At 40.7% G+C, this 18021-nt stretch overlaps 1 protein-coding gene and 1 non-coding gene across 6 annotated transcripts in view; one reads left to right on the plus strand and one right to left on the minus strand.

The window, feature by feature from the left end:
* RNF38 (ring finger protein 38) overlaps positions 1-18021 on the plus strand; it is a 159705-nt gene that overhangs the window by 81889 nt on the left and 59795 nt on the right. For all 5 annotated transcript variants that reach the window (XM_066367670.1, XM_066367671.1, XM_066367672.1 and 2 more), the window contains exon 2: positions 1416-1486. In XM_066367670.1, coding sequence (XP_066223767.1) covers positions 1416-1486 — 71 coding nt within the window. The remainder of the gene's footprint in view (positions 1-1415; positions 1487-18021) is intronic.
* TRNAG-GCC (transfer RNA glycine (anticodon GCC)) lies at positions 437-512 on the minus strand. The gene has a single exon. It is a non-coding gene; the product is annotated as a tRNA-Gly (tRNA).

An 18021-nucleotide genomic window follows, 5' to 3' on the forward strand; every position in this document is an offset into this window, starting at 1 on the left:
GCTGAGCCAAGCAGGCAGGGTCTAGCCAGAGGTTTTGCTCATCTTTGGTCCACAGTCATGTGTGCTGATTTTTCATATCTAGCTTTTTGTTTTAATGTTTTTTCAGGTTTTTCTTACTCCAAGATTATTATTATACTTATTATTATTATTTTGTATTTTTCTGAAGCTGGAAACGGGGAGGCAGTCAGACAGACTCCCGCATGCGCCCGACCGGGATCCACCCGGCACGCCCACCAGGGGGCGATGCTCTGCCCCTCCGGGGCGTCGCTCTGTTGTGACCAGAGCCACTCTAGCGCCTGGGGCAGAGGCCAAGGAGCCATCCCCAGCGCCTGGGCAAACTTTGCTCCAATGGAGCCTTGGCTGTGGGAGGGGAAGAGAGAAACAGAGAGGAAGGAGAGAGGGAGGGGTGGAGAAGCAGATGGGCGCCTCTCCTGTGTGCCCTGGCTGGGAATCGAACCCAGGACTTCTGCACGGCAGGCCGACGCTCTACCACTGAGCCGACTGGCCAGGGCTCCAAGATTATTTTTATAAGTCTACAGTTTGTTTTAAAACTGTAAAACAATTAAGTGTAATCAATTCAGACTGGTAAAACTACCATAGGTCTCACTTGGCCCCACTTTATTTAGAAAGGGTACAGGACAGAAACTATAACTTGTCAGTAAGACAGAACTTTGAGCTACCATTTTTCTGTATAGTGTAAGGTAGGAACCAAAACTTTTTTCAAATGACTAATTGGTTCCAATAATTTATCCAATAATCATTTGTTTCCTATTAGTGAGAAATGTCACTGTTATCACAGAGCAGTTATTAAGAGCTAGTTCTTCAAATAAACGGTTCGATATTTCAAAAATGTATTCTTTTTAAAGTAAAAAAAATCTACAATCATATGATTGCATATGGTGTTATTCTTTTCATATTTATTTTATTGATTTTAGAGAGGAAGGGGGAGAGAGAAAGAAAGACATCAGTCTGTTCCCTTACATGCCCTGACCGGGGATTGAACCAGTCCGGCCAGTTCATATGGTGTTACTTATAGAGTCAGTTTTTTTCCTCTGAAAAGGAGTATACTATTTCTTTAAAAAGAAGTTTGTCTTATTGAGGGCTGTTGTGCTTATTTAGGTGGACTTGCTTTGAAAGCTGACCATTCAGCATAGTAGAAAAGTGGCAAATTAGGCATTTGAATAACAGGTTTCTAGTTTTAGATCTGCCACTTCACTGACTGCTACTTTGTGCAAGTCAGCCTCTCTGTGTTTTGTTTTGCTGAGTTAAACTACATGAGTAATCCTTATCCTGCCTATTTCCTAGTATTGTTGAGGATTAGAGGGGATAATAGATTTAAAGGCACTTTTAACTGGGAAAGCAGTTTAAATGTAAGGAATTATTGCATCTTAACATTTCCTCCCTTTCTCTTGTAGGTAGTGTTGGTGCTTCTTTTCAGTGCCAGTCCATCCATCACGACCACATTTGTCATGATGACAGTGACAAGGTGAGGTCCGTGTTGATGTTTACCATGGTGAAAATGCATGCTCCCCTTATACTGCTGGATCCACTTGATTAACTCTGGACATAGGGCCAGGAGAGTGTGGTTTGGGGAGCACAATGTTGAGGTGCGAGGTCCTTGCGGTTATTAAACAGCTCCAAAAACTTGAGGATAATTCCTAGGATGTGGGCTGGACTCTTGGCAAATCCTCCATTTCCTTACCCCCATCCCTGTCCCCCGTCACCACACTTCCTTTTTTCTTGCACAGCCTGAATGGATTATCTTAATATATGAACAAGTGCTCCCAAAGATCATAACTTGATCAGCAATTTGTGCCTGTTTGCAGTTTGAAATATCTTGGACCTTTTGATTTGGTTCATTTTTGTAGTTGATCATGTTAGATTATGATTTCTTCTCCTACTTACTTTTTTTTGGCTCCATTTCCAACTCCCATTTTAAATGTTGAGGATTGAGAATGGATCCCTGTCTGAATCATGCAAAACAACAACAAAACCCTGCTGTGGACCTGTGGTTTTTTTTTGTTGTTGTTGTTTTTATTTAAATCAAGTTCAAACTCTTGGTGGCTTTGTTTCATTACAGTGTTCTGCTTCTGTTCTTTTTATCTGTAATAAACTTGGTCTTTGGGAGTTTTCCAGTACTCATCAGTGTCAATGATGGCCTTGCCCTTGTAGTAGATACTAGTGTGGGCTTGGTGGTTGGAGCATCTGGCTGCTGATGTTGAATGAGCTTAAATTTAGTCTTTTCCACCATCAGTTTCTAGTGGCTTCACTTGCATTTTCTGTGTCTTATATGCAGGAATGTATTGCTACCTTGGTAGTTTCCCCAGGCAGACCAATCCAAGTGGATCTTTATCTCTGCTGTTTTTATCATGATTATCCTCCCTCCCTCATCTTGTTGGAGCTCAATCAAGAAATTGGTTGATCACTGGGATTTTCCAAATAGTTTTCTTTGTTCTGTTTGTTGATCTCTCTGTCTTTGTGGGCTTTGCTCTGACAGATTTTATTTTGTTTACAAAGAGAGTGGTATGTTCCTAGCATTCCAGAATCTCTTTTATTATTACAGTAATCTAGAGGCATTGATTTGACTTTTTATTTAAGAGTTTTATTAATTTTATAGAGAGAAGAGAGAGAGAGGAGAGAGAGAGAGAGAGAGAGAGAGAGAGAGAGAGAGAGAAGGCTGGGAGGAGCAGGAATTATCAACTCCCCTATGTGCCTTGACCAGGCAAGCCCAGGGTTTCAAACCAGTGATCTCAGCATTCCAGGTTGACACTTTATCCACTGCGTCACCACAGGTCAGGCGGCATCAGTTTAATTTTAACCTCTTTTACAAGCAAGCCACTGAAAGAAACTTCTAGACTGTGTGTAGTTGGCTCCATAAACTTCAGTATACTACAGATTTTAGAAATAAGCATTTGAAAATAAGAGTGATGATAGAGAGGGTAAAGGCAAAATCATTTTAGGTCAGTAATATTACAATATATTGGGGGTTTCTTTTTACTACTAAGTATAATATTCTTCTCTGTATTTGTTCATTTATGGTGGGAAAGCCAAATTCTGTCTACTGGTTTAGAGTCTGGAGATGAAATTTCTGCCCACCTCTGCCAAATACTTTATACCAGTGGTCCCCATCCCCTGGGCCGTGGGCTGGTACTGGTCCGTGGGCCATTTGGTACCGGTCCGCAGAGAAAGAATAAATAACTTACAGTTATTTATTTTCGTTTTATTTATATTTAAGTTTGAACGATGTTTTATTTTTTAAAAATGACCAAATTCCCTCTGTTACATCCGCCTAAGACTCATTCTTGATGCTTGTCTCGTAAGTTCAACAATTATATATAAAAATACCACAGTATTTACACCGGTCACATAATTTTATTTTGTGCATTTATCCGTCCCACCATAACGGCTGGTCCATGAAAATATTTTCTGACATTAAACCAATCCGTGGCCCAAAAAAGGTTGGGGACAACTGCTTTATACTTTAAAAAGATTTTCCTCCTAATTTCTGAATCTTTATGTGACAGATTTTGTGCTTTGAGGAGGTGGGATTTTTCCTGAAATACATGGGGATGGGGAAGAAAAGTTTAAGGATTAAGTGTAATCAACAATAGATCAAAGAACTTTCAAAGGTACTCTCCTCTCTCTCTTGCCTACCATGTATATACTTGGGAAATGGAGAGAATGGATTGGGATCTCTTAACTATATTTATAATTTAATCAATTGATTCGGTCAGTAAAGAATATATATATATATTTTTTAATTAATTTATTTTTTACAGAGAGAGTGAGTCAGAGAGAGGGATAGACAGGGACAGACAGGAATGGAGAGAGATGAGAAGCATCAATCATTAGTTTTTCATTGCATGTTGCAACACCTTAGTTGTTCATTGATTGCTTTCTTATATGTGCCTTGACCACGGGCTTTCAGCAGACCGAGTAACCCCTTGCTGGAGCCAGCGACCTTGGGTTCAAGCTGGTGGGCTTTTGCTCAAACCAGATGAGCCCGCGCTCAAGCTGGCGACCTCGGGGTCTTGACTCTAGGTCCTCTGCATCCCAGTCCGACGCTCTATCCACTGCGCCTCCGCCTGGCCAGGCAAGAGAAGATATTTTTTAGTGTTTATTTTATTGACTTTAGAGAGAGGAAGGGAGAGAGGGAGAGACAGGAACATCAGTCTGTTTCTGTATGTGCCCTGACTAGGGATTGAATCGGGATGATGCTCTAACCAATCGAGCGATCTGGCCAGGCAGTAAAGAATATTTATTGATTGGCAGCTGTGTGTCTAGGCACTTAGGTAATGCATCATGATACTAAACTAAGATTGCTGTTTCTTTCACAAGTGTACAGTCTAACTGGGGGAGGCTTACAATAAAATAAACATAATAGATGAAGTATACTATGCTACAATAAACACAGTGGATTAAAGAAAATGTGGAGCATAATAAGTGGGATGAGCACCACCAGGAGTTGGATGGTACCGTTTGCTTTGAACAGGATCATCAGGCATCATTCTGTGGAGTAGAGTGGTGGGTTGCATGCTTAAAACAGCTTTTGACATTTCTTTGTATAACAAATGGGTATTGGTTTTGAAAAACAAAAATGAACCTGCTGCCTGATACATACAGCTTGGATGTGTGTGTGTGTGTGTGTGTGTGTGTGTGTGTGTGTGTGTGTGTGTTCGTGTTCTCTTCCCCCCCCCCACCTCTTTTCCCCTCTACCCCCTCCCGCCATGCCCTCTCACCCTCACTTCCTTTCTCCCCCTCTCCCCCTTTCCCCTTCTTTAAATTGAAGGGATTGTAAAGCACAACTAATCCTACCCACTGTGGGAGAAATGACTTGTTCAAGAGTCACCCTACAGTGTTAGGGCTAGAGCAGATCTTCTGTTTCCAATATAAGTCAGGTAAAATAATTCCTTAGCTATTCTGAACACATTGTCAAAATATATGGTGACGCTTTGCTTATTATCCTCTCTTACCTTTTAAGCATGGCCCATTTCTCAAAATTTGGGAATAAAAGGTGATTTTTCTTAAAAGTTGCCCCAGTTTTAACTAATCCATATATGATTGGGGGTAGAATCAGGGACAGGCAAGAAGAAAGAGGGCCAGTCCAAGTCCCCAAATTTTGTTTGTTGGTCCATTTTCCAACTAAGTTTCTCCCCTGATATACTTTGGTTTGTAGCCTATAGTGCTGGGAATGAGCTGATTCTAGCTCTGAGGTTTACTATTAAATACTGTGAGTTGCAAATGCTCATATTTATCAATTTATATTGGGCACAGCAATTCATACAAACCCTTCAGCAGTGTTTTATATTCATTCATAGTGCCATACTCCACAATTTCCAGGTAGTGAACACTTATATATTTGAGTTTGTAGAGACGGTGCATTGAAGAAAACACATGAGAGTTCTTACTATTACAGAGCTTGCTTTCTGTTAGCGGGTTAGGGAAATGGCAGGACAACATATACATTGTTAATTGGTCATTTGTGTGTTAGGAATAATCAGGGAAGGGTTACAGGGGTATTGGGAGAAAGTTGCCTTCTAAAATAAGTTAGTAACTCCCCCACCTTTTGAAATTGAGGTTGTTTTATCCCTATTTGTAGGTAAGGGTTTGAATCATAGGTTAAGTAATTTGCCCAAGGTTACCCAGTTGGTGAGTGATAAAGCTGGGTGGGATTCACATCCAAGCTGCCTAGTTACAGAGTCTGTACTCTGCAACCTGAAGAAATCCATTTCTAGTTTAGCTTCACCCACTCAACTATGAAATGCTCAAAGAAAAATATATCTGCATGTGGCATCCTGGCCAGATAGCTTGGTTGGTTAGAATGTTGTCCAAAAGCACAGTTTGCTGGTTTGATCCCTGGTGAGGGCACATACAGGAACAGATCAATGTTCCTGTCACTCTCCCTCCCTTCCTCTCCCTCTCCTTCCCTCTCCTTTCCTCTCTCTCCTTCCCTCCCTCCCTCCCTCCCTCCCTCCCTCCCTCCCTCCCTCCCTCCCTCCCTCCCTCTCCCTCTCCCATCCTCTCTCATTAATCAATAAATAACAACTTTTAAATAATAATAAAAAGTAAAAAAATAAAAGTTAAAAAGTCTATATGTGCTATATTTGCAAGTGGAGAAGGCCCTCAAGAATCATTGTGAAACCAGTTTTTTGTCCGTTTTTTATTGCCCAGCTTCTTTTGGCTTTTATTGTGATCCACGACTATATGTTACTCCAGGCTCCTCTAACTTGACAACCCTGCCCTGCTTCATACTCAGAATTCTGTGCTGCTTTGTAAGAAACCTCATGTTGTGTGTTGTTGTATTGCACTGATCAAATGTGATGTTTATGTAAAAGTACTTTAAAAGTATAAAATAAAACTAAAAAATTTGATTGTGGTAGCATATTTATGTTGCACCTAGATACTGAAATATTAACCTAACTTAGCTAATGTCAGTTTGGAAGTAAATAGTCACATCTTCATGATGAGGACAAATTTGGCTGGGGGGAGTAGGTCTGTTCTGAGAATAAAATAAAATACTGAACAATTTGATGAAGGGAGATTAGGTGAGGTCAGTCAAATTGTATCCTCAGTTGGTACAGTTTCTTAGAATTTTTTCTAAACTGCATCTATGTGAACAGCTACTCAGAGCAGAAGTTTGTTTTGGAGAAGACGACTTTATGTTAACCTTTGGTCCATTTTCCACAGAAGAAGGTCTTAATCCAGTTTGTGTACAGGTAATCTCATGCACCTTGCTTTCAGAGAAGGTGGGAAATGTGCTACTGGTTTTTCTCCTATGACTTCCTTTTATCTTGATCTGTTGAAGTTTTTAGTTTTGGGGTATTTTTAAGTACATGTTGACTGTAAAAAGACATACAGCACTTCCTTCAATCCCTCTCCCCATTAATAACAACAATTGGAATTTTAGTAATAACAGGATTTTAAGAAGTTATATTTGTTTAAAATATTTTTTATCTTTGCAATCAGTATTTCATGAACAGGAAAGTGTATGTACAAAACTTATACACTTGTCACAAATATACAAACACATTTGACATTAGAGTCTCTCAAAAAGGTACCTTAAGACTTAGTAGATACGAGGTCATTCTGAAAAGGAAAAAATAAGATTACTAAGAAAATATATAATCAAACGCCTTATCCTGTGAAGTGTCCTCAGGAAGCAGCATGGAAAGAGTATGCGCTTTAGAGTCAGAGGACCCAAGTTCTAATCCCAGCTCTACCACTTGATTCTGGACAAGTTTTCATGCTCATTTTTTTTTTTTGTCTGTAAACTAGGAATAATTAGACACATTGTATTGTGGTTATAAAAAATTAGCAACAATAAGATAATTGATATTATTGAGCTCTTTGCTATGTTCCAACCACTTCTGTAAGCATTCAGCATTAAATCCCCTATCTTCCCATTTATGAAGGTAGCTGTATTATTATCCACATTTAAAGATGAGGAAAAAACTGATAGGCCATTTAAATAATTTGGCTACAGTCATCTACTGGCAGGTGGTGGTGCTAAGATCTGAACTCAGGTACTTTCACTCCACAGTCCACACTTAGGGATATAAAGTCTCATCATGGTAGAGCATGGCCCATTAACAGTGCTTAATAATTCATAGTTGTTGTTTATGCTGACATTTTCTACTCAAAACAAAAATATTAGGGAATTTAGTAAAAAATAAAGTGTCTAATGACTTAACAGTTTTCAGATTCATATTCTGTCTTTTGCTTGCCAGGTATCTTAATTTTTTATTTCTTTCATTTTATAAAATGAGTTCTTTTACTGTGTTTAGGTTTCTTCCTTTCAGGCTTTGTCATTCATATAATTTTTAAAAGCTAGTACTTTTATAATATGCTAGGAAACAAGTCTGTGCAATCAAATATGACTTCTAATGTAATGTTTGGGACTGTTTGGCGAAGACAGAGGTGGTTTTTTTGGTCCTGATAATTCTCCTTTGCATTTAGAGTGGGGGGTAATAAGAGCTACTGGACCAGAACAAAAAGAATAGATTTGTAATATATGGGCTTCTATTTATCCCTTTCACTCCCCTGGCAAATATCACTGATAGATCACAGCTATCTTGACACACCCTCAAAACCTTTCTTAACACGGCTTTCAGTGACTAACAGATTGGATTGATGTGTGAGAAAAACTGTTATGTTTGGATTAGATTGGTGTCTAAAGCTCATTCCAGGTCTCTCACTCTAGGTTGAGGGGATAATAAGCTTTTGATAGTAATTAGATTCTGAAGCCTCAAACAGCCTAAAATGGTATCAGTAAAAGAACAGGAAGCAAAAAGTTACACACAAATTTATTTTACAAGCAGTTTCTTAGGAATGTGAATGTGTACTTAAGTCCCTCAATTTTATTGTCATAGAAAAGGAGGTAGGGAAAGATCCTCTAGCTTAAGATTGATGTTAGAATTTTAAACAATTGAGCATTGTTTATCTACTTAAGGAGTAGTGGGAGAAATAAAATTGTTTTATTTTTGGTGTTTATATTTATTTGTAGTATTCAATTAAAGTGCATATATATATATATATATATATGCTTAATTGATTGCTTCTCATATGTGCCTTGACTGGGGATCTCAAGCCAGAGACCATGGGATCCTGTCAGTGAGCCCGCACACAAGCTGGTGAGCTTGTGCTCAAGCCTGATGAGCCCACACTCAAGCTGGCAACCTTGGGGTTTCGAACCTGGGTCCTTGGCATTCCAGGTCAATGCTCTATCCATTGCACAACCACCAGTCAGGTGTAAGGTATCTACTTTTAAATCAAAAGGATAAAAGAGAAGCACAAAACAATGTATTAATGAAAAGCAAATGTTTTAATGAAAGATTTTAGAAACCTTTAGAAAAAGAATAAGGATAAATAACAAAATGATAGGGCCACGTCAATCAGTTATAATAGATATGAATTGTCTATTTGGTTATTAAATGATTGACTGGATTAAAAAAGCAAAATGTCAGCTATATACTTTATATAAAAGACAGACCTAAAACAAAATGACACAGAAAAGTGAAAGTAAACGATAAGCAAAGATAATATCAAACATACTCAAACAGGAAGAAAGCAGGGATGATATCTTTTTATAGAATTCAAAGCAAAGGTTATTAATCTGGTAGAATAGTCATGAACCATCACATTTCAGATATTTAAGCCAAATATCAGAGAAGTACAATAAGAAATCTACAAAATCATAGCTGTAGAGGTGTATAGATGCTGTGGATGTAGGAATACTGTTAAGAGGTTAGTATGTAGGTAGTGGAGATTGCTTTCTATTGCTATGTAACAGATTACTACAAATGTAGTAGTTTACAACACATTTATAATAGTTTCCTTGGAGGAGGAGTTGAGGCTAGGCTGAACTGGGTCCTCTGTAATCAGGGTGTCTGCTGGGCTTTATTTATTTTCTAATCTATATATATGATTTATTTATTTTTAAGTTATTGGGGTGACACTGGTTAACAAAATAATACAGGCTTCAGGTGCATCATTCTACAATACACCATTCTGGATTTTATTCTTATCTGGAGTCTCAACTAGGGAAGAATCTGCTTCCAAGTTAATTCAAGTTGTTAGCAGAATTTATTTCCATGAGGATGTATGACTGAGGACCCCAGCTTCTTTCTGGCTATTAGCTGGAAGCTAATCACATGTCCTAGTTGAGGCTGCCTACAGTTCCCTGCCATGTGATCCTCTCTATATGCAGTTTACAACATGGCTGTTTGCTTCCTCTGGACCAGAAAGAGAATTTTTCTAGTTGGCTAAAATGGTGTCTTATGTAATAAAACATAATCACAGGAGTGACATGCCATCACTTTTGCTATATTCTTTTGGTTAAAATCAAGCCCTGGGTTTTGACTGCCTCAGTGGGAGGGATTATAGAAGGACATGACTTATTAATGGTTACCTTAGATCAGGGGTCCCCAAACTTTTTACACAGGGGGCCAGTTCACTGTGCCTCAGACTGTTGGAGGGCCGGACTATAAAAAAAACTATGAACAAATTCCTATGCACATTGCACATATCTTATTTTAAAGTAAAAAAACAAAATGGGGACAAATACAATATTTAAAATAAAGAACAAATAAATTTAAATCAACAAACTGACCAGTATTTTGATGGGAACTATGGGCCTGCTTTTGGCTAATGAGATGGTCAATGTGCTCCTCTCACTGACCACCAATGAAAGAGGTGCCCCTTCTGGAAATGCGGCAGGGGCCGGATAAATGGCCTCAGGGGGCCACATGCAGCCCGTGGGCCGTAGTTTGGGGACCCCTGCCTTAGATTATATCCATCACAGAAGTAAAAAAAAAAAAAAAAAAAGGTAATTTGAATAACATAATTAGCAAGCTGATTTAATAGTTCCTATAACATCTGAAAACATTCTTTAAATTTTTTGCTCTTTAAAAAAATTTAACAGCTTTGTTGAGCTATAAGTCATATATTATAAAATCCACTGCTTTAAAGTTTATGATTGCTTTCTTATATGTGCCTTGATGGGAGGGGGGGATAGGGGGTCTACAGCAGAGCGAGTGACCCCTTGTTCAAGCCAGCAACCTTGTGCTCAAGCCAGTGACCTTGGGTTTCAAGCCAGTTACCTTTGGGCTCAAGCCAGCAACCATGAGGTGGTCATGTCTATGATCCCACACTCAAGCCAGTGACCTGGGGGTTTTGAACCTGGGTCCTCCACGTCCCAATCAGACGCTTTATCCACTGCGCCACCGCATGGTCAGGCCCCACCATATAATTTTAGAACATTTTTGTACCCTCTTAACACCAACGCCAATAAAAATTAGCAATCACTCCCTATTATTCCGCTCCCCTCTCTCCCTGGCTCCTGACATTGACTGATTGTTCTGTCTGTATGGATTTTCCTATTCTGCACATTTTATATAAATGGAATCACAATATGTGGCCATTTGTATCTGGTTTCTCTTACTTGACATGATGATTTCAAGGCTTATCTATGTTATAACATGAATCAGTACTTCATCTCTTTTTTTTTTAAAATTGATTTTAGCAAGAGAAGGTGGGGAGAGAAAAAGAGAGACAGAGACAGGAGAGACAGGAACATTGTCCCCTGTTCTTGTATGTTCCCTGACCAGGATCAAACCAGCAATGTCTCTGTACTATGGGATGATGCTCTAACCATCCAAGCTATCAGCCACACCTACCCCCTTTTTAAAAATTATTTACTGATTTGAGACAGAGAGACAGATAGACAAACATCAGTTTGTTGCTGCAGGTGCCCTGACCAGGACTTGAATCTTCAACCCTGGTGCATCAGGCCAATGTTCTAACCCAGTGGTCCCCAACCCCCGGGCCGCGGACCAGTACCGGTCCGCAGAGAAAGAATAACTTTCATTATTTCCATTTTATTCATATTTAAGCCTGAACGATGTTTTATTTTTTAAAATTTACCAGGTTCCCTCTGTTACATTCGTGTAAGACTCACTCTTGACGCTTGTCTCGGTCACGTGATACATTTATCTGTCCCACCCTAAAGGCCGGTCCGTGAAAATATTTTCTGACATTAAACTGGTCCGTGGCCCAAAAAAGGTTGGGGACCACTGCTCTAACCAACTAAAGTATCCAATGAGGGCAGTACTCCCATTTCTTTTTATGGATCCAACACATTTTGTTTATTTACTATTTGATGGATATTTGTTTACATATTTTGAGTATTGCTGCCATGAAGTTACTTGTAAATATCTTTTTGTTTAGTTGATCACGCCATAGAGTTTTGTTTAATGTCTTGAGGAACTGCCAAACTTTTTCCCTGAAGTGGCTGCACCATTTTACACTCCAGAAAATACACGAGGGTTCTAGTTTCTTCACATCCTTGCCAACACTTTGATTGTCTTCTAAATTATAACCATTGTGTTAAGTTTGAAGTGATATATTATTGTGGTTTTAATTTACATTTCTCTAATGACTAATGATGCTGAGCATCTCTTTTATAAGCTAAGGATCTTTGATTGCCCTTGCCACTTGTGCTTAAAAAGTAAGTAAATCATATCCCCAAGTTATATAGTTACATCTGTCCATTATAGAAATTTGGGAAAATACACAGAAACAGACAGACTATGTCAAAGCAAACTCACTATTTTTCAGTAGAGATAATGACTTTTTTTTTAATTAAATGGGATACTTTGAAAAATGTTTTATTAATTTTTTTTTTTTTTGAGAAGGAGAGGGTGGTAGAGAGGAGAGCGAGGAGGAGAGAGTGAGAAGCATCACTCATAGTTGCCTCACTTGAGTTGTTCATTGATTGATTCTTGTATGTGCCTTGACCAGGGGTTCAGACCTAGCCAGTAGCCCCCTTGCTCAAGCTAACGACCTTGGGCTTTAAGCCAACAACAACCTTTGGGCTCAAGCAAGTGACCTTGGGATCATGTTGATGATCCTGTGCTCAAGCCAGTGACCCTGCGTGACCTCAGGGTTTCAAACCAGTGTCCTCAGCATCCCCAGTCGATGCTCTTTCCATACTGTGCCAACACCAGTCAGGCAGTAGATTAATTACTCTTAACATAGCATTTTTTCATTAAATTTTTCTCATTTTATGCATGGTTAAAATAAAACTAAATTGTTCTGATTATCTGGATTGTGTAATTGGTTACCATAAAACTCAGCAGTGCAAAGCATATCTTTTAGTATCTTTCATGGTACTGGGGGGTTTCCTGTGCTCAGCTAGGTGGCATTTGTGTGGAGTTTCTCATTCAGTTGCAATCAAATGGTGGCTAACGATGGAGTCATCCTGAGGTACTTACATGTTTGACGGTGGGTGCTGTACTTTAGCTGGGGCTCTCGGCCTGTGTACCTGTAGGTCATTTGGGCTTTTCACAGCATGGTCGCTTGATTCGAAGAGTGACTGTTCAAGAGGGCCAGGCAGGTGCTGTATAACTTTTTATGACCTAGCTTCAGAAGTCACAAAGCATCACTTCCACCACAGTCACAGGCCTACCCAAGTTCAAGAGGAGTGAACATCGACCCTACCACTGGATGGGAATGTAAACATACTGTTATAAGAAGAGAATGCGCCTGACCAGGTGGTGGCACAGTGGATGGAGTGTCGGACTGGGATGCGGAGGACACAGGTTCGAGACCCCGAGGTCACTGGCTTGAGCGTGGGCTCATCTGGCGTGAGCATAAAGCTCACCAGCTTGGACCCAAGGTCGCTGGCTCAAGCAAGGGGTTACTCGGTCTGCTGAAGGCCTACAGTCAAGGCACATGTGAGAAAGCAATCAATGAACAACTAAGGTGTCAAAACGAAAAACTGATGATTGATGCTTCTCATCTCTCTCCATTCCTGTCTGTCCCTATCTGTCCCTCTCTCTGACTCTATCTCTGTCCCTGTATTAAAAAAAAAGAGAGAGAGAGAGAGAGAATGAAAGGCAAGAGCAGTTGCTATGGCCATTTTGGAAAAGACAATCTGCACAGACATCTACCTGAAACATCAGTTAAAATGGCTGCATAATGTTCCATCTTAAGGGCCTATGGTAATTTATTTAACACGTCTTTAATTGTGAAGCTTTAGATCAGGGGTCGGGAACCTATGGCTCACAAGCCAGATGTGGCTCTTTTAATGGCTGTATCTGGCTCGCAGACAAATCTTTAGTAAAAAAAAATAATAACGTTAAAAATATAAAACAGGCCCTGGCCAGTTGGCTCAGTGGTAGAGCGTCGGCCTGGCGTGCAGTAGTCCCAGGTTCGATTCCCGGCCAGCGCACACAGGAGAAGCGCCCATCTGCTTCTCCACCCCTCCCCCTCTCCTTCCTCTCTGTCTCTCTCTTCCCCTCCTGCAGCCAAGGCTCCATTGGAGCAAAGATGGCCCGGGTGCTGGGGATGGCTCCATGGCCTCTGCCTCAGGCGCTAGAGTGGCTCTGGTCGCAACAGAGCGACGCCCCGGATGGGCAGAGCATCGCCCCCTGGTGGGCATGCCAGTGGATCCCGGTCGGGCGCATGCGGGAGTCTGTCTGACTGCCTCCCCGTTTCCAGCTTCAGAAAAATACAAAAAAAAAATAATAAAATAAAATAAAATAAATATTTAAAAAAATATAAAACATTCTCATGTATTACAATCCATTCATTTCCTACCACTCATGTTCATGGTTGCTGGAAGTGTCTATTATGTGTCAGGCACTGTTGAGTCACCAGGATATAGTGGTGAAAAGACTGACAAGGAAGATCCTTGTTTTTCTGGTGCTTATTTTTTTAGAAAAGAGGCAGAAAAGGAACTGCTTATGTAAACTAGTAAATAATCAGCTTCTCACAAAATGCTGTGCAAGTAATTGGGCAGTTGGCTCCTCTAGGTTAGGTGTTAGGGAAGGCCTTTAGGAAGGTGGCACTTAGGCTAAGCTCTGAGTGATAAGAATGAGTGCATTTTAGGGAGAGAAACAGCTGTGCAAAGGCCCTAACGCTACAAAGATTATACATACAAAAGAATGCTGATGTGGACAAGCAAGGTGTATGAGGGTAAAGTGGTATGAGAAGAGGCAGGCACAGGACAGATCATGTGGATCTTGGTAAGCCTGGGAAAGAACTTTAGATTTTATTCTGCTGGTTATGGGAAGCATTTGGGAGGTTTTAAATAAAGAAGTGACATAATCTGGCTTATATACATATTTTTTATTTTTTATTTTTTTTAATTTTTTTACAGAGACAGAGAGTCAGAGAGAGGGATTGATAGGGACAAGCAGATAGGAACAGAGAGAGATGAGAAGCATCAATCATCAGTTTTTCGTTGCGACACCTTAGTTGTTCATTGATTGCTTTCTCGGATGTGCCTTGACTGTGGGCCTTCAACAGACCAAGTAACCCCTTGCTCAAGCCAGCAACCTTGGGTCCAAGCTGGTGAGCTTTGCTCAAACCAGATGAGCCAATGCTCAATATGGCGACCTCGGGGTCTCGAACCTGTATCCTCTGCATCCCAGTCCGATGCTATATCCACTGTGCCGCCGCCTGGTCAGGCTATATACATATTTAAACCATCCCTTTTGCTGCTGTGATAAGATTTTCTTTTGTAGTTGTAAAATACTCCTAACATAAAATTCACCATTTTCGAGTTTACAGTTCAGTAGTGTTAAGCACATTCTCATTGTTGTGCAGTAAATTTCCATAATTCTTTTCATCTTGCAAAACAGAAACTTCATAACTCTTCGTTGTCCTCTCCTCCCAGCCACTTGGCAACTACCATTCTATTTTCTGTTCGTATAGAATTGAGTGCTCTTTGTACCTGTATAAGTGGAGTCATGTAATATTTGTCTTTGTGACTGTATTATTCCACTTAGTGGCATGTTGTCAAGGTTATTCCACATTGTAGCATGTGTCAGAATTTCCTTTGATGGATGAATAATATTCCATTGTGTGTTTATAATATATATTGTCATTTATTTATGAACTTGGTTTTTTTTAATGTATGGCTATTATGAATAATGCTGCTAGGAACATGGGTATAGAAATACCTGTTTGAGCCTCTGCTTTTAATTCTTTGTGTTATATGCCTAGAAGTGGAATTGCTGGTCATTTCTGTTTTTAATGTTTTGAGGCACCACTTACTGTTTTCCATAGCAGCTGCACCATTTTCCATTCCCAAAACAAGCCTAAACAGATTCCAGTTTTTCCACATTCTTGCAAATACTTGTTACTTTGTTTCATTTTTAAAAAAATAGTAGCCATCTTAAATGGGTATGAGGTAATATCTCATTGTGGTTTTGATTTGCATTTTCCTACTGATCAGTAATATTGAGCATATTTTCTAGCACTTTTTGTCTATTTGTATATCTTTTTTGGAGAAATGTCTCTTCAAGCCCTTTGCCTTTTTTTAAATCATATTTTTTTTATATTTTATTGTAGAGTTCTTGATATATTTTGTATTTTTCTGAAGTTGGAAACAGGGAGGCAGTCAGACAGACTCCTGCATGCACCCGACCGGGATTCACCCAGCATGCCCACCAGGGGGCAATGCTCTGCCCATCTGGGGCGTTGCTCTGTTGTAACCAGGGCCATTCTAGCGCCTGAGGCAGCAGCCTTGGAGCCATCCTCAGCGCTCGGGCCAACTTTGCTCCAATGGATGGGAAGAGAGAGACAGAGAGGAAGGAGAGGGGGAGGGGTGGAGAAGCAGATTGGCGCTTCTCTTGTATGCGCTGGCCAGGAATAGAACCCGGGATTCCTTCACGCCAGGCTGACACTCTACTGCTGAGCCAACTGGCCAGGGCCTCTTTATATATTTTGGATATTAACTCCTTAGCAGACATATGACTTGTAAATATTTTCTCCTGTTCCATAGGTTGCCTTTTCACTCTTGATTGTACCCTTTGTGTAGAGCTTTTATTTTGAAGTAATACAATTTTTTTCTTTTGTTGCCTGTCCTTTTGGTGTTATAGCCAAGAAATCATTGCTGGATCCAATGTTATAAAGCATTTTCCCTATATATTTTTTTTTCTCTCTTTTTTTTCTGAAGCTGGAAACGGGGAGAGACAGCCAAACAGACTCCTGCATGCGCCCGACCGGGATCCACCCGGCACACCCACCAGGGGCCACGCTCTGCCCCTCTGGGGCGTCGCTCTGCCACGACCAGAGCCACCCCAGCGCCCGGGGCAGAGGCCAAGGAGCCATCCCCAGCGCCCGGGCCATCCCCGCTCCAATGGAGCCTCGGCTGCGAGGGGAAGAGAGAGAGAGGAAGGAGGGGGTGGGGGTGGAGAAGTAAATGGGCGCCTCTCCTATGTGCCCTGGCCGGGAATCGAACCCGGGTCCCCCGCATGCCAGGCCGATGCTCCACCGCTGAGCCAACCGGCCAGGGCCTTCCCTATATTTTTTCATAAAAGTTATAGCTTTTATGTTTAGATCTTTGACTCATAGTGAAAATTCTGGGTCTTCTATTTTTATTGTTTTGCATATGGATATTCAGTTTTCCCAACACCATTGTTGAAAAGACTGTTCTTTTCCTATCAGCCAACATTATTCCAGTATGGGTGTCAGTAATATACAAAGGAGAAATGGGACCTACCCCAGAGGACCTTATTACAGTTTAATAGGGGGAAATAGACATTTAATAAATACTGTAAGGCAGGCGTCCCCAAACTACAGCCTGTGGGCCGCATATGGCCCCCTGAGGCCATTTATCCAGCCCCCCGCCGCACTCCCGGAAGGGGCACCTCTTTCATTGGTGGTCAGTGAGAGGAACACTGTATATGGCGGCCCTCCAACGGTCTGAGGGACAGTGAACTGGCCCCCTGTGTAAAAAGTTTGGGGACCTCTGCTGATAGAAATGTGTAGAGGGAACAAGAAAGCCTATAATCTCATAGTCATCACTTTTGTATAAAGGTCCTTCAGATAACTGTTATTTAGATACTCTTTGACGTCTAGAAATGAAAAATTGAGAATAAAATCAAATTTTATATTTACTGTTTGGCAGACTACTATTACTTATGTAAAATTTGTTTGTAATTATTGTTTATACAGTGTATTTGAAAATGTATTTCTAGCAGTAGTACTTTTCAAATTGACAAGATTATGAGATAGTTTTCTAGAAGCAGATTGTGAGTTTCAGATGAGGAAAGGACAGAAAAGCTAACAGGAAATCTGTAACTACTAAAGAAATGTAATTCCAAGTTCAGTTGACTAACCAGCAAATTCTACCAAACATTTATTTTTTATTTTTTTATTTTTTATTTTTTTTATTTTTATTTTTTGTATTTTTCCGAAGCTGGAAACGGGGAGGCAGTCAGACAGACTCCCGCATGAGCCCAACCGGGATCCACCTGGCTTGCCCATCCTGGGGCGTCGCTCTGCCACAATCAGAACCATTCTAGCACCTGAGGCAGAGGCCACAGAGCCATCCTCAGCGCCCGGGCAAACTTTGCTCCCTTGGAGCCTTGGCTGCGGGAGGGGAAAAGAGAGACAGAGAGGAAAGAGAGGGGGAGGGGTGGAGATGGGCGCTTCTCCTGTGTGTCCTGGCTGGGGATTGTACCTGGGACTCCTGCACGCCACGCCAATGCTCTACCACTGAGCCAACCGGCC

The sequence above is a fragment of the Saccopteryx leptura genome, chromosome 2 (genome assembly GCF_036850995.1).
Source record: "Saccopteryx leptura isolate mSacLep1 chromosome 2, mSacLep1_pri_phased_curated, whole genome shotgun sequence".
NCBI classification, from domain to species: domain Eukaryota; kingdom Metazoa; phylum Chordata; class Mammalia; order Chiroptera; family Emballonuridae; genus Saccopteryx; species Saccopteryx leptura.